The 17,815-nt window shown below is 35.7% G+C and overlaps 1 protein-coding gene across 1 annotated transcript in view; it reads right to left on the bottom strand.

Annotated features, from left to right (window-relative positions):
* The window catches only part of GPR155 (G protein-coupled receptor 155), a 43,329-nt gene that overhangs the window by 11,601 nt on the left and 13,913 nt on the right, over window positions 1-17,815 (bottom strand). Inside the window, 10 exon segments of the mRNA XM_032636753.1 lie at window positions 2,537-2,641; window positions 7,053-7,263; window positions 8,555-8,645; window positions 8,760-8,844; window positions 12,136-12,214; window positions 12,216-12,254; window positions 13,188-13,271; window positions 14,635-14,790; window positions 15,690-15,817; window positions 15,820-15,854. Coding sequence (XP_032492644.1) covers window positions 2,537-2,641; window positions 7,053-7,263; window positions 8,555-8,645; window positions 8,760-8,844; window positions 12,136-12,214; window positions 12,216-12,254; window positions 13,188-13,271; window positions 14,635-14,790; window positions 15,690-15,817; window positions 15,820-15,854 — 1,013 coding nt within the window.

The following is a 17,815-nucleotide window of genomic DNA, read 5'->3' as shown; positions in this document are numbered from 1 at the left end:
AAGGAAGTCTCCTTCATGTTGTTTTAGGAGAGTTCTACTTGTAGAATGTTTTTATCTCCCCAAAATACAAGTAGTACGCAATAGTTCTCTTCTACATTATTTAACAATGTAACACACACACACACACACACACACACACACTCTTTTTAAGGCTAAATTAATAACTCAAGTGTCACCTGTGATAAATCTACACCTTGGGGTAATTTTGTAAAAATGTAAAAATCTACACCTTGGTGTAAATAGGTCACGAATACCCTATTTTGGCTAAGAGCAAAACAAATTTACTACTACCACTTGCCTTTCATTAAAGAGTTTAAAATTTGCCTTAGAAAAGACCTTTAAGAAACCAAATAAAAAATATTATACACTTTGTTCTGTTCGCATATGGAACTAAGTCCAAATCACAACATGACTCTTCTCTGGCCTAAAAGAGAAGTGAGGGGCCTTTCACAAGAAACCTTTAATTCTCCCACCTCAGCTCCACGATATCTAAGGCATCAAATGCAGGGGAAAACATTTTTACAAAATAGATGCTAGTCTAACATACAGTCTTATTACAAAAAGTCAGAGATTAAAAAACACAACTTTACAGCTCTTACCTTTAAGCGAACAAAAATTTATACTTCCTAAAGGCTCTTCTTAGAAAAGAACATGTACAACCATTAAACATGGTCTGGCACAATAGCTAATGGCACAGGTGAATGTTCACAATAAAAGTAGGTTAAAAGTAAAAAGAAAAAAAAAATAAAAAAAAATAAAAAAAAAAAAAAAAAAAAAAAAAAAAGTAAAAAGAAACCAGGCTGCCAAACAGTTTCTGTAGTATGATCCTATTTTATAACAATTATTTGGGTACATACTGGTGTAGAAAAATTCTAGCAGTATATATAATAAACCTGGTCTTAAAACATTATGTAGAAGTATTATAAAAATGGATAAAAATAAATTTTACTATCTTTTATTTGCCTTTTTTACACATTGCGATATTTATTTTGCCTTTGTGGTGTGTCAGTGTTTTGGCGACAAGGAATTAATCACATTGTTAAACTCTAAAAATTCTCATTTGTCCATGGTTTGATTTCCTTTAGACTTTCTTTATTTCAGGCTTAGGAATGGTACTAAATTATGTGGGCAGATGAAGTTCTTATATGATGGCTCTCATTCTATATAATTTTTGTAAAATAGGATCAGAAGATCTAAGAAGCCCCTATAATTAAAAAAAATTTTCAGGAATCAGCATTATTAATGGAGAAATGATAGATAAGAAAATTGTAAGGGGATTTTGGGGGGCTAAAAAAAGTTGTTGAATCAAATCACATGTTGAGTTTGCTAATGGACTTTACTATTAGGTATACTGTATAGGGAAGAAAAAGCAAGGCAAACCCTTGGGAATTCTGATGTAAAGAAATATCAGCTTTAGAAAAGAGGCACACAAAACTTGAAACACATGTATCTGAGTGCCAGGAGGGGTTTCCTATTGAAAGTCAGTGAAGGCTCAACCTCTGATGTATTTTTACTTCTTTCTATGGAAATATGAATTCTACTATTTAAGATTCATTCCTAGCCAGCAGAAAGCAGTCAAGTATAAATCCCACCTGAATAATAACAACAACTACTGCTGCTGCTACTATGTTTAATAAGCATTTAGTTTGTATACCACTCACTGTGCTAAGTGATTTGCACACATCGTTTCTTATAATCCTCACAACATTTCTTATATAAAAACATAATGACAGCAAAACAGTTGACGTACGCTCCATCATAAAGAGGACTTTTTAGGGTTTCCCTTTCTACTTTGATTAAAAATAAGCATGATCAACTGAAGGTACACTGCAATTTCACATAAATGTATTCAGCTGTCTTAAATAATTTGGAATTCAGACCATAAGTGTGATTTAGTCTCTTAGTCTATATGCCAAAAGGTTATTACTTGTAAAGATTTTTCTTATTTTATAAGAAAGGGCATATTTTAAAGCACGTGGATTCCAAATGTAATTAAGCAGTAACTAATTAGTCCTGGCCCTGGGGGAATGGAGTGGGGGAAAAGTCTCAGCTTCTAAAACAAGAGCCCCCAAAAAATAATGGTCCTTAGGGCAAACTTCTTGGAATTATCACTTGGGTTAAATTTATTGGAAAATTTCCATGCAAATTAAAAATCAGTACCCTATGTATGCACAATTATTATACTATTTGTACTTTCTTTTGAGAATATTCTCAAACAGTAGCTTCTATAGAAATTCTATATAAAGTTCTTTTAAGGCATAAGAATAAGGAATCTTTTGTTCTTTAGGCCCATCCTCATAGCCCAGATGCACTTACTTTTCTTTCTTTCTTTTTTAAAATATATATTTATATTATTTTTTTACTGGAGTATAATTGCTTTACAATGATGTGTTAGTCTCTGCTGTAAAATGAAGTGAATCAGCTATATGTATATATATACGTCCCCTCCCTCTTGGACCTCCCTCCTACCCACCCCATCCCACCCATCTAGGTCGTCACAGAGCACGGAGCTGAGCTCCCTGCCAGAGGCACTTACTTTCCTCAAACGAGGGAGTCACAGAGCCACTGGTGCTTATGTTTGCTACTGGTTCTGTGGATGGGCAGCATATTTCACCATTTTCCATGGAGCAGAAGCAGCAACCTATATAGACAAAATACCATGTGAGGGAAGAGTCCAAGCACAACAGGAATGGACAGCATGAAGAGATGCCAAGTAAAACAAACCAAACCCCCCAAAACAAAAAAAAAAAACCCAAACTCATTCATACACAAACACAAATTTTCCATACAGCCACATTGTATGGGTATCTATCAAAAAGTATTCAGGGTCTTCCCTGGTGGCGCAGTGCTTGAGAATCTGCCTACCAATGCAGGGGACACGGGTTCGTGCCCCAGTCCGGGAAGATCCCACATGCCACGGAGCGGCTGGGCCTGTGAGCCATGGCCGCCGAGCCTGTGCGTCCGGAGCCTGTGCTCCACAATGGGAGAGGCCACAGCAGTGGGAGGCCCGCGTACCGAAAAAAAAAAAAAAAAAAAAGGATTCAAATGTGCTTGTACAGAAGCTAACATTTAAAGAGTGGCAGACAAAGGATCAGTCTTTTACATATTGTCTCTTCTTTGTGTGAGACAAGGAAAATGTTTTTGTTTGTTTGTTCTCCAGCTGATATCTTTTTTGGACCCTCAGGGAATTCCCATAATTAATTAATTTTTTTTTTAAGGAAAATGTTTTTATCCATGCTGTTTTATTAGTTTCCACTGTGCTTTGGGAAATAAGAATTTGACCACTTTCCTAAAATACAGCTTTGATTTCATCTCTCCTTGAAAACATGCACTAATGCTCTATTGCTAACTGCAGCTAATTCAAACTCCTTAGCCTGAATTTGAAAGCTCTCTAGGACTCGGCCCCTCTCCCCCTATCCAACCACTCCCACTATTCAACAAAGGCCCTTCCCTTCTTTCAGGACAATTCTCTAGTTGTCCTCCACAAACTTCATGTTTGAGTCTCCTGGCCTAATTTGACATAGATTTCATCCAAACCCTCTCCTCCTCTAAGTTTAGCTCAAAACTCACTTCTTTCAAGAACATGTTTCCTACTAGTTTAGAAGATGCAGTAAAAGCAGTTGTATTCTTTTTTTATTTTTAGATATATACTGCTGAAAGCCTCTTGCTGGTTTATAGGTAAACTGGTTTACACAAGTCATACTGAGACATCTGCTATAGGGCTGTAATTTTACCTCTATATAGTCAGAGAACTGCATGCAGTGTCCTTTAAAACATCTCATATATATGGACACGGTGCTCCTTGACATGGATTATAATAGAATAACTTCAGTGATAAACTGTATTAAAACTTAATGTACTAAAAAGGAACAATTCATAGGCTGAACCTTTCATTGATAATGTGCTTTAATTTTTCAGTAGTGTTCTTAAAAACAAAACAGGGCTTCCCTGGTGGCGCAGTGGTTGGGAGTCTGCCTGCCGATGCAGGGGACACGGGTTCGTGCCCCGGTCTGGGAAGATCCCACATGCCGCGGAGCGGCTGGGCCCGTGAGCCATGGCCGCTGAGCCTGCGCGTCCGGAGCCTGTCCTCCGCAACGGGAGAGGCCACAACAGTGAGAGGCCCGCGTAACGCATAAAAAAAAAAACAAAACAAAAAAAGATTTCAAAGTATAAAGACTATAATCTATAATAAGCTATTACAAATGTCTTTCTAAATTTAAGATAACGATGCCACAGAATAATCGAAAAGAAAATACAGAAATCAGCTGGCCCTGCCCTCTTACCTTCATAAATTTGAAGGCTTAAATTCACTAAGATAAAATTGTTAAGAAAACAGATATAAAGCCAGCCCATTCCAATGACATATGTATAGGGAACACACACATATGGCAGTTTTTCCCTTCAAATGTAAGAAGGATGTGTAAGTGCCCCATTAGCCTTCTCATTTATGTATGTATGTTTGTATGTTGCTCAGTAATACACCATACTTATTTATTACTTTTTTATTTTACCCTTTGACCCCCTTCACCCATTTTTCCTACCCTCTACTCCCTGACTCTGGCAACCACGAATCTTGTTTTCAGAATCTATGAGCTTGTTTTTTTTTTTTTAAGATTCCATATAAGAGATGATATGGCCTTCTCTTTTATTAACTGAACCTTTGCTGTCATAGTAAAATAGGTTAATTTTCCTTTCGATTATAATTCCACACTTAGAGTGTAAGCAAATCATGTGTTTCTGACAAATGTGTAGCGAGGGGCAGAAGGGAGTGAACTACTTTGGATTACTGAGATTTGGGGAGGCCAGGCTGGACATCTAATGTGTTATGTGTTAATACTACTAGCAAAGCAGAAGAGAGCAGGCTTTAGGGAAGGAAAATAACCAGACAGGTTTAAAAACCTTTTTCCTAGGAACATGGGTGAATAGGCAAATAAACAAGTGCTTTGCCACAGGAGTTTTCAGGGTAGCTTCAGAAAATCATGGCACATCTTATCGACCCATGCATCTATCCATTCATTTAACAAATATTACTAAACATGTATAGGAAACCTGATACCATGCTAGGTGCTGAGGCTATAGTGATGGGCAAGTCAGTCACAGCACTTACACTCTAGTGGGTTATACTGAAAATTTATAAAGCAATTATAAAGCAGTGAGATAAGAGGAGAGGGAAGTATAAACACTGCAGAAGATTTTCTATTGAGATAAGCCATAGCTGTCTTCTGGCTCTCCATTTACTTATACAAAAGGTGCAAGCCAGTTTTCCTGCTAGAGATGACGATGACAGGATTTAAAGAGCATCTATGGTACTGTTTATTTGCTATTTTTAAAGGACAGTAGAGACGTAGCAGAAGTTTCCGGGCTTAAGACACTTAGTTTAGGACTCCCCACACATGTTCACAGGCCTTTGGTGGCCAGTTCTAAAACCCTCGCACGAGAAGAAGATGTAGAGAGTGGTGGTCTTTACGCCCTGTCTGAAAACATAAAGTAGATGGATTTATAGGATAAATGTGAGAGTACACAAAGAAAGCGAGGAAGCAAAGGATGCTGGGCATGATCAGAAAAGTACTCGAGACTTCAGAAAAGTGGCTTTTAAAATCTTAGTGAAAGCATACACATAATCCTTGAACTTCTGTTTTAAAAGAGAAAATAGTCAAGAGGACTCAAAAGAATGAAATTATGATGATATAATCACAAAGGATCTGACAAAGAAATTAGTGAGCACCACCAATAAAATGAACTAAAGGAGACCTGATTGAAGCAGGGTTAATGTAAATCACTAGTTGCCAAACTACAGTCCTATGTAGTGGGAACCTGCAGTCCTATGTAGTTGGTATTAGCAGCATTAAATATGGAAACCAAGGCACAGAGAACTTGCCTAAGACCAAATAATAGTAAATTGTAGAGTCAGATTTGAACCCAGGCAGACTGGCTCCAGATCCGTGTTTCTAACCCCCATGCCATCTACTTCCAGTTTGGGAGGAAGGACAGGAGAGAGGAAGGAAGGCAATGTAAGACAGTAAGATTTGTGGGATCTTCTTCCTTTTAAGTTAGTTAAAATGCTTTTTAAAATCTCTTTTTAAAAAGAGATTTATTTTTGCTCTTTCTTTACTTATTGCTATTTACAACTAATAGTTTTAAGATTAGTCATCTCTCTACTCCACACACTCTGTAAACAAAATAGGTACCATCATTTACACTTCCTAGCACAGTGGTCTATGTCTATGAAATCTCCACATGCACCAATGAATCCAAAATGCATACTCTATTGCTGAGTTCCCTTCACGAATTGAAGCAAATCCGATAACCGTTAACACATTAACAAAGTCACTGGTTAGGGTCATATTTTCACTTATACCAAGGATTGCCGAATATTTTCTATAAAGGGCCAGATAATAAATATGTTAGGCTTTGCAGTCCATTGAATCTCTGTTGAACGACTCAACTCTACCAATATAGCGTGAAAGCATCCATAGGCAATATATAAATAAATAAGCATGGCTATGTTCCAATCACATGTGATGACACTGAAATTTAAATTTCATATAACTTTCAAGTGTCATAAAATATTTGTCTTTTAAAATTTTTCTTCAACTCTTTAAAAATGTACAAGCTATTCTTAGCTCTTGAAACATGCAGAAACAGATGGCCCACTGTAGTTTGCCAACTCCCAACTTTCACCATTAACCCTGCTTCAATCAATCCTCTTTAGTTCATTTTATTGATGGTGCTTACCTGATACGATGTTGGTAAATTAACAGACACAGGTGCTTAGTTTCCTAGAAAGGGCCTTCCTTCAGTTGTTACTCTTCTCTCAACTCTCAGGACCAAGGAAGTCTTAGGATTTAAAAAAAGATTATCCTCACAAAAGATTTATAAACAAGAATCTAATAAATGAACTTGCAAGCTCTTTCTATTATTGACTATGATTCAAATTCCTCATTTCATAAATACCTGTGATATTCAAGATAGTTCAAGGAAGTTTCCTTAAAAACATTTAGGATACAGGCTATACAGGCATGTAAGAGTTTCTTTATAATTAAGGATCATACTTGTTTCTGGGATAGAACTTGTAAAAGGTTCAGGTTCATTTATCAGCACTGGACTGTCCTCGAAAGCAGTGCTTCCAGGCTCTGCTGCTTTGTGGTCTTGAGACTGGTCGAAAACTTCATAGCGTCCTGCTTGGGAGGTGCGGTACATACACATGAGTGATACGCTGGCTATCACAATGCTGCAGAACAGGGTGACTGCCGTGATGATCATCTGTCAACGTTGCAAAGAGACGTTAGGCCACTTTTCACAATCCCAGCTTGAAATCTTAGTAGACGAGGTTAAGGGCACTTTTTTGGTTGAAAATGCGTTATCTCCATAGCTATAAATGCTCTACAACAGTAGTTCTTAAAAAAGAGGAAGAGTATGGAAGGAATGTAAGTTACTTGAAGAGAAATTAGGGTTTGCTTGTAATCAAATGACATTTCTAGATGCTTCTTTCACTATGCATCATGTCCTTGGTTTCCTCTACAAGTAATCTAAATGATTACTTATAGACTTTTTCTTTACTTCAAAGATTTTGCTTGCTTTCGTACACAGTTCAAGTGTATTTCAACTAGAAACTTTGTTATGGTGATAATACTAAAAATAAGTGACTATAGCTAATACTTATTGTATACTAACTATATGCCAGCACTAATCTAAGTCATTTATCTGGATAATCTTATTTATTCTCACAACAATCCAATAAAATTCAAAATTACGTAACAGAAAAAAAGGGTAAGAAATCAAAATCATTTTAGGAAGTTCTTAAAAAACACATCTTTGGGAGGGGCAAGGTAGGGATGTGGAATTAAGAGATACAAACTACTGTGTATAAATAGACAAGCAACAAGGGTGTATTGTACAGCACAGGGAAATAGGGCCATTATTTTGCAATAACTTTAAATGGAGTATAATCTATAAAAATATTGAATCACTATGTTATACACTTGAAACTAATGTAATATTGTAGACCAAACTATACTTCAATTAAAAACAAAAACAAAACCCACACAAATCCTTGGGAATTTCTGATTCAGCAGGTCTCAGAAGCCTCCTACTCAATAGCTTTTCAAGCACACTTTTTCCCCAAATACTTTTTGTTCTGAAATTTATATGTATGATACAATTGAAAGTCAAGAACTTGGCTTTTATTATTACTGCTAACTTATTAAATGGCTTTAAATTAATCACCCTTTCCTCCAATAAAGGGAACATAATTCATAAGTATGCTTAAGAAGACCCAGTTAAGTTTCAAATATTTGGAAATCCTCAGCTACAAACAGACTTAATTAAACATGTGAAATCTTCTTTTTCAATTTCATTTTCCTTTTTATAGACATGTAAAATCTTTACTGCATTTTGAGGTGTGAGTTAACAAAGTGACATAGGATCACCAGTGTGATAGGCAATAAACTGGAATAGACTTTCAAAATTAATTTTAATTTAAGTATAGCAAAACACATTAAGAAGCTAAAGAGAGACATTCTCAAGAACAGAACTGTCAATAAACTCTTCTCACCTGCTCTTTTCCATAAAAGAAGGCTGAGTCAATGCTGTCTCCATTATGTTTTCCAGCTATCAAAAGAATACCAATAAGGAGAGCAGGAATCCTATAATAACAAGAGTTTAGAGGGAGAGAAACAAAAAGCGAGAGAAAAAAAGAGAGGATGAATAGTAACTGTGTATGTGGGAACATGTAAGCAAAAAGAAAACTACCAACTTACCCCCAGCCAGATATTATGAGGATTCCAACAGGAATTTGTACCCTTTCTCTCTTTTTCAAAAGAAGCAAAGAAATTGCTAGAAGGCCTAAGAATAAAAAATAGAGATTGAAAGATAGGTGATTACTCTTGATGTTGATCAGACTTCATGGAACTTTAACCAAGCTTATTTCAATAGTAGTCTGTAGTTCTTGCCCTAGAATTCGCTCCTTTTACATAAATGCTTTTCCCAAGATTTTGTAGCAAGTTTTTAAAATTCAGAATCATTCATGTTTGCCCTCCTACATTGCTTCTTTACTGAAATCTTCTTGTTTAATACATGAAGATTTTTTTCAAAAAGCCCAAATCATTTTGTTCTTTTGACTGATGTGTTTGGAATCGAAGTATATTTGGAAAAAAATTTTTTAACGGGATACAGAACGATTCTAAAAATAAAACACCCCCACTTTGCTGGTGCTAAGAAAGTACAGGCAATTCTTATACAGGTTTTGTTTTGGGAAAATTCACCAAGTCTAAATGATGGACCTTAATACGAATATAATATAAAGTTAATACAAAAACAAATGTTTTAAACATTTAAACAAATGTTTTAAAACAAATATTTCAAGAGCTTTCCTTATATCTTATACTCAATTATTTATAGAAGTAACATCTTATTTAATAAATTCTACATAGCTATAGAAGCTTAGAACTTTAGGGTTGGAAGGGACCACTGTTCTAAATTAATGCCTTCCTTTTTTTTTTTTTTTAATGCCTTCATTTTATAGATATGTAAACAAGGGTTTGCCCAAGCTACACAGCCAGCAGAGGGCACAGCAAGACTAGAAACCCAGCCTTCTGCCAGAAGGTTAAGTCCTTCAACTCTGTCAGTGTTTCTAAAGCTCAGATCTGTGGACCCATAGGGATCTGGAAATTTCTGTGAGAAATGTTAAGTCTTTTTGGTTTATTTGCAATGATAATCATCTGGATGACCATCTTACAACCAAAGTACAGTCTCGTTATTTCAGGGCTTACATCTGGTTTTATCTGAAGTTTGAGCCAAGTGAAGGCCAAATAATATCACAACACATAGTCCAGATGAACATTCTGTGGTAGTCTGAAGAAGAGAAAAGCAGCAAGATAACCAGGTCATAAACCCACACATCAAAGTAGAGCCAGGCCAAACCAAAAAAAACCCTACCCAGAGAAAAATGAGTTGCATTTTACATTTCAAGCTGTGATTCAGATTAGCAAAATAAGATCCTTTGTCATGTCAATTAATTTTGCTAATTAGAGTTACTGAGCTTATAGTTTGTTTAAATCTAATCTGTGAATCTGCTTTGGTTTTAAAATTGTATATTAGCTGTATATAAGGAATTCATACCTAGATTTAAGATTATACAGATTAAGTAACACTGTGCTAGAAATAATACAAATCAACACTGAGATCCTTGAGAATTGTTTTTCTTTATAGAGGACGCACACAGTACTCAAGTTCAAGAGACACTGTAATACCAGTGCTCCTCCCAATGCATTTGCACACTGTTTCAGGTTTTTAAAGTGCCAGGGAAGCAAGTAACCAATCACAAAAGAGTGCCAACTGTGTTATAGTAGTGAGGGCACTCTTTAAAATTCAACGTTTATCATTTCATTCCTGCCTTGTGAAATATTGACATATGAAGAACAGGCTTAGTCTAGGCCTGGATGTCTCACTGAGGAAGCTGTGAGAGTTCTTGCCTGAATCAGTTAAAACTCTTTGGGCCTTATTTTCCTCCATTGGCAAAATGAAAGATTTAAAACTAGACCCGTGTTTCCGAAAGTGCGGTGACTGTAGGTGGCACGGGGGGAACATTTTTTGACTAATTATGTGTTTATTTTAACATGTGCTTGAAAAATTTTTAACTAACACATGAAACCTGGGATTTTACTGAGATAAGGCTAAATTTATTAAAGTAAAAAAAGTGAGTTAGTTTTAAGGTGGAAAAAAAGGACAGGTGGTATGCAGATATGGCAAAATTCATGAGGATGGTTTACAAATGAGTAAAACTGAAAATGGCTGAACAGGATGATTTAAAATGACCTTTTAGGTCTAAAATTCTGTTATATCACAATAATCTCAAGGTTATTCTTCATCGAGGTCAAGGAATTCAGAACAGCTTCTTTGGAGAGATTTTGGTATGCATGCTTGAAGAGGATATCAGAGAAACTTGGGGCTTTTTGACAGATTGATCTATATACTGCTCTCTTATTCTCATTATAAATTTAACCTTAATAAACCTAAGTATTAGAGATCAAGTTGGTTCATCTGTATTTGGAAATAAAGTATTCAGGCTCTTTTCACTTGACAGCTCGTGAAAACTCTTATGCCTTGCAAGGTGTACTTGCCTTTAAAAAGCACAAACCTTCTCCAGTTTGCACTGAATTCATTTTGTAATTCCTCGCCACATTGTTGCTTCACTTCAAAAGACTGTTGACTGAGATGCGTCCTGCTTTGATCCTGAAGGCATGAAATCAAAGGCCTGTCCGCCCCCCCACCCCGCCCCCAGCCACTTCCTGACATCTGCCTCCTAACCAGTGCTACCATTCTACAGTTTCCTTTTATGTGCCATTTTATAGGTTTGCATTTGTGGTATGAATACAAATCAGCCAGACTGAATGTTTCACAAACATACCAGAATGTACACACCCAAATAAATGTTATACTTCAAAAGAGCAATGTGCTAAAACATTTTGAATATCCTTTATGGGGCCAGTTGAAATGAAAAATAGTTTTTCTTCCTGGGTATTCTTCTCTTTCCATACCCTTTTGTTCACTTGTTTTTCTCGTTCTCATATTACTGCTCTTCCCTCTATTTAATAATACAGTTACATTTGTTGAGTGCCTGCCATGTACCAGGCATAAACATCCATATTTCATTTGATTCTCAAAATAACTCTGTAAGGTGTGATAATCCAGGCTTACAGATAAGAAAACTGAGACCGCAAAAGTTAAGTCATTTGCTTAAGGCAGAGCCAGAATTTTTCATTCAGTTCAGTTGGATTCTAATAGTGAGCTCTGCGACACACCTCACATGCCTCATCCCTCTCTGCCCATTCTTTCCTTTCCCTACCTGCTTCTAGTGCCTTTCCCCCTTGATGGCTCCAAAGGGGAGCTGTGCTGACTGTGGCCTAGAATCTAAGACCCTGAAGAAAAAGGACATGTGACTGGAAACCACCTGAGCCCAGGCAGAAAAGGAGTGATTGGGAAGAGAACTCAGCTTTGCAGACTATGTTAGTGGGTGTAACTGCCAAGTGAATGCCCTAATCCTGTACTACTAGACTTCAACTAGATAACTAGAAACTGAGGCCTCAAGTGATGGAGGAGAGGGGGACCTAAATATCTCTTCATGATCCAACTTACCTGTCCACAGGTAGGTGCTGTAGAGAGAGCTGTACAATAAAACAAACACCAGAATTTGTCCAACAAAACTTCTTTCTTTAAACAAAATGCCATATCATCATTCCAGCACAGACAACAGACTGAAGAAAAAATTATAAAAAAACAGTCAGTCATACTCATATGACTCATACTCATGAGTTTTATTCACAGCAACTATAATTATTCACTTAAAATTATTACTGAGTAATTAACTATTGCATTCTAGTTATACTAAAACTTCAAGGTTTATGATTAAAAAACTTTTTATACAGAGGCTTTAACAAGCCTTTCTATTTAATTGAAAACAGATAATGACAACATTCTAAATACTAACCTTATATTTAGAAAAGGTTTACATAGAAAATGTAAACTTCTTTCCTTTATGATTGAGACATGCAAAGATTTAACCAGAAAAGTAAGATTACGAGAGAGTTTAAATTGTAATGATTCAATTATTTCTATTAAAAAACGCAAAATTATCACTAAATGTCATTACAGTTGTCTTTCTGTATCCATGGAGGATTGGTTCTAGGACACCTCCTCGCCCCCGCAACAGATACCAAAATCCAAGGATGCTCAAGTTCCTTATATAAAATTCTGTAGTATTTGCTTATAACCTATGCATATATTCCTGTATACTTTAAATCATCTCCAGATTACTTATAATACCAAATACACTGTTAATGCTATGTAAATAGCTGTCGGCATATGGCAAATTCAAGTTTTGCTTTTTGGAACTTTCTGGAATTTTTTTTCTGAATATTTTCGATCCATTTTGGTTGAATCTGGGGATATGGAACCCATGGATATGGAGGGCCAACTGTATTAGCCTCAACTTTGTATAGGTTAAGACACACTGCAGTATTTAATAAATTCGGCATAAATTAGTTGTAATCAAATTGTAATTGATTGTATTTGGTAAAAAAAATACTTTTGACTTTATACCTGGAAAAACCCAACAAAGCGATTTTTTCCTATATAGTAATATAACCAATGAGAAAAACACAGCTTTAATTATCTGTAGGTTTACTAACCTGAGCGATGAGTAAATTAGTTGTAAGCATATGAGGAAGCTGTTTATACTTCTTGCTCAGAAGGAGAATAGCCAAAGACCAGATCTTAAACACAGAGGTTCAAAAGTTACTCAGGTTTCTTAATCTTTTATAATCACTTATTAATTACTAACTTTTATAATTACTTTACTAATTACTTATTAGCCTCTTTAAAGAATTCTCTTATCCTGGTTCAAAAAAGGAATTGCAATATTTTATTTACTTTAACTTGTGTAGCTCCCAAAAGGGCATTAAGGTAAACTAATAGTAAAAGTAAAGTAAAATAGAAAGCATGGAGAGATCCTATGGTAAATTAACTCCAAAAATGACAGAGTCTTTAAGAACTAGTCCTTGAACAGGGAGGGCCACGTTCCAACTATCCCTACCTTTGGTGGCTGGGGTGGGACACAGGCTCACAGACACCTCTTCAGGAAAGGAGCTTTAGTGGGAGACGCAGTTATACTGCACTATCTTGAATTTTCCCTTTTTGATTCCACCACATTGGCTCGTGAGGTATCTACATTCCAGGCTGTCTTACTTCAAACAACACATGTCATCCACCTTAAGATTAATTTTCCTGCATTCTTTATATTTAAAAGGATACCCAGTAGTCAGCTACGTATGCTGGTTTGATTTCCTTCTTTCTTCTCACCTCATTGTCAATCAAAATTTATATTGTCTCTCCCCCCTACGAAACTGCCCTCTTATCAACGGGCATCATTTTTAAGAAAATGTAACAGAAGCAAAATTTCTTAAAAATTACATTAATCACACATTTATTTGTTGCCAGTATACATATTCATCCTTATCTCCTTTCCTTTAACAGCAAAAGTTGTCTTTTTGTTTTCAGCCAGAATACTGTTTGAATTCAACAGGCAACTCAATCTACAAGATACTCTAGTTGCCAAGTGTATAAGTATTTAATTTGAGCTAGATATACCCAAAGTTTCATTAACATTAAATGGATGTTTGGTCTTAATCCCCAAAGATCCCTTCCTACAACATGATTCTACAATAGCTAGTATTTATATAGCAATTCACCATTTTCAGAATGCCTTTTACATATATTGTTCTCATGTAATCCTTAAACAAACCATGGAAGTACGTTAAATTATTATCTGTATTTTATAGTTGAGAAAATTGAAGCTTAGAGAGGCTTAGGTAACTCCACAGAGAAATAACAGCTAGTTTGTCACAGGGCCAGGAGTCAAATCCAAGTTTGACTAAATCTCATGGCTTGTCTGTTATATAACTCTAACTCCCAACTGGAAAGACAAAACTCAGAAGGCTGATACTATATTTTATGGGTAGGCTTTAGCTTTCTGTATTGCATAAGAAATTATATTTTTACTCCCTAACTTTCTGTTACCAAGCTATTCTCAAATTCATTCTGTGATTCTCATTCATTTTTACACTGAAACATACTTACCAAGGAGACCAGACTGATAATACTTATATCAAAACTAACATTCTGGATGGCATATGCCAATGGCTTCGGGTCCATGGTGGGAAAAGTCAGTAACCAGGCAGAGACGTACATGATTGGCGCAGACACAAATGTGCTTATTACCATCCCTGAGGTTATCTGGCAAAAAATGAAGTCAAATTGAGGAAGAGTCACAGACTCACTTAAACAATTCTCGTAAACTTTAGCCACAGCACATTAAGGCATTCTAAAATAAAAGCAAGGAGTCAGTAAAGAGACATCACAGAATCCAGCATGTTATCTAATATCATATTCCCCTTTTCTTAGAGTTCTTAAAAGAAAACACAAGTTAAGTTCCCTTGGCTTCTCTTCCAGTCTATGCTCAATTTATATTTGCATATAACTGCTAGAAATCCCACATCTGATGTTTATATCTCTAGATTCCAGAAAGTAAACATATCAATGATCTACTTAAACTGATGACCAGTTTCTTTCCATACTATTTCATAAAATATTGGGCAATAAAAACAATTTCAAAAAGAGAAAAATTACCATGCAAACATTCTACCGATTAAATAATGGAACTAAGCTTTGGTCAACAATTTAGTTCCTTCATGTTATATTTCAAAAACATCTGCTCTAATGCTGTAGATAACATATAATAGTATGCTTAGACACTAATTGATGTTAACTGATTTAGCTATTTATTGCAGTTGATTTGTGGTATTTTGCATCTGGTGGTTGGATTATCAATGAATAAATCAGATTTTTTCCCCTCAAATTTTGAAAGTTACCCTTCTGTAAATAACCTTTAGGCTTAACTAAAATTACAGCATTAAAATACTTGAAACTAAAACGACTACTGAAAAAGTCATGGCTGAATAAAGACCCCAGATTAAATAACTCACTTGTTACACGATGTTACATAATGTCTCTTTACTTATAATGAGGCAATTTACAGATATCAAATTCTCATAAAGAATGTAGATTTCTGTGTTTTAAAAATTCATTTTTCTACTAACCAAAACAATCAAACTTAAAAAGTAATATATACATACAATCTCTACTTCCATGTTGAACTGTGTTGCAAAGATAGCCACTCCTGGAGCTACAGGAAAGACACCATACAAAAATGCATAATTCGATACACTTGCATGGTTCACTACACTGTTGCCCTTGTCAAGAGTTCCACCATTTCTCGGCACAGAAGTGGCAGCACCAGGCTGAAGAAACAAGAAAAGCATCATTTGCTTGGGTATCAAAGTATGCTGGTCCCCAAATAGTAAATTGCTCTAGTGAACTTGGCATTAGGTTATTCTTCTCCTGCCCAGAAGGTATCATTTTATTGAAAGAATAAAAAATTCAACTTGGAGCTACTTAAAGTAAAAACAATATTCTAGAAATACTTCAAACATCAGGAATTAGGAGGAAAAAACCTAATTTTTTTTGTTCTATGAATAATTTTCTTGCAAAAATCTGTAAAAGTTGCAATTATAACTGCTGTTTCTTGCTTTCCCTATTAGTTCATTGAAATGTTAAAGAAAAAAGAAGACTGACAATCTGAGTAAACTTTTTCAAGAAAATTACTAAACTCATTCTTGGAAAAAAAAAAAGTGGACCTTTATTATGATTAGAGGTTTAAATGGTTCAGGTAATGATAACAATGCTACTCAGTTAGATTTCAAAAACCAGTAGAGAAACAGGTATCTTGCAATTAGCTCTTTATCTTAATAAAGAAAAAATGTTTAGCAAAGGGAACTGAAATAACTGAGGTAGAGAAAACTAATGAAATCCAGATCTGGTGAAGAGTTAATTATTAAACAAATCCTCCAGATTCCACAGAAAGACCATATCAACAGTAGCAAGTTAATGGAGCTTTCCTTTAGAAAGAACAAAACCAAGGTTAATATTGTCACAGCAGCACCTACAGACATGCTTTTTTTTTAATTAAAAGAAGAAGAAATTATGTAATAGGGATCAAAGAACCAGAAAAAAGATTTTTAAAATGAGAATATTTAAATACTTATAAGTAATGGTTGGTGTTACTATTATTGTTAGAACCATATTTATTTGCTGTGAAAAACTAAATAAGGAACTTCCCTGGTGGTCCAGTAGTTAAGACTCCACACTTCCACTTGCAGGGGGCGTGGGTTCAATCCCTGGTCGGGGAACTAAGATTCTACATGCCATGCAGTGCAGCCAAAAATTAAACAAAAAACGAAATAATACTTATTTCCAAGAGCATAACACCACTATTAGTAATCTTCAGAATTTATATTCATTTTTATTATTTTGAAAGTATAGATACTATTTCATATTGCACTGGTCTCATGAATTTAATTGTCTATACAAGAGCTAAATTCAATAGTTAAATATGCCCCAAGTGCCTTGGGATAATCTTGTAGTAAAATTATGTCACCTTTACCAGGAAGTATAACTCCACGTCCTAAAGAGCTAAGGAGGCTGAAGGAACTATCAACTAAGGAGCTAAGAAACTTTTCATTTACAGGCTAGGATCAGATGGTTAATAATAATCATTCCTACTGACTTACCTATATTCAGCCACCCTCAGAATTTTAGAATGTTCCTAAATTCATGAAATAGAAGTTTATATTCAAAATTATTGTTTTCATCATGGCCAATAGGATTTTAATAAATTTAGAAAACTCAGAAATCCTGCAAAATTCCTTTAAAAATATGATCAAACTAGGACACTGTAAGATATTAAGTAAAATTATATAAAAGCTGAAAGGAGGGCTTCCCTGGTGGCGCAGTGGTTGAGAGCCTGCCTGCCGATGGATGCAGGGGACACGGGTTCGTGCCCTGGTCCGGGAGGATCCCACATGCCGCGGAGCGGCTGGGCCCGTGAGCCATGGCTGCTGAGCCTGCGCGTCCGGAGCTCCGCAATGGGAGAGGCCACAACAGTGAGAGGCCCGCGTACCGCAAAATAAAATTTTAAAAAAGCTGAAGGTAAACCAATAGTCTTTATCCTCTGACAGTAAAATGTAAAGAGTAACCTACATGGAAATGACTTTCCACAATATACCAATATCACATTTTCCTTTAAATTGTAACTACTCAATTAGGAGAGATTACTACTATCAAACTATTTAATGGAGAAAATAGAGACATATCCCAACGAACGGGCTAAATAAGGCTTTCACAAAGTACAATCCCCAAGTTA

Source organism: Phocoena sinus, chromosome 7 (assembly GCF_008692025.1).
Source record: "Phocoena sinus isolate mPhoSin1 chromosome 7, mPhoSin1.pri, whole genome shotgun sequence".
In the NCBI taxonomy this organism is placed as follows: Eukaryota; Metazoa; Chordata; class Mammalia; order Artiodactyla; family Phocoenidae; genus Phocoena; species Phocoena sinus.
Note: the sequence above shows the minus strand (reverse complement) of the source record. Positions and strands in the feature narration are given on the sequence as shown.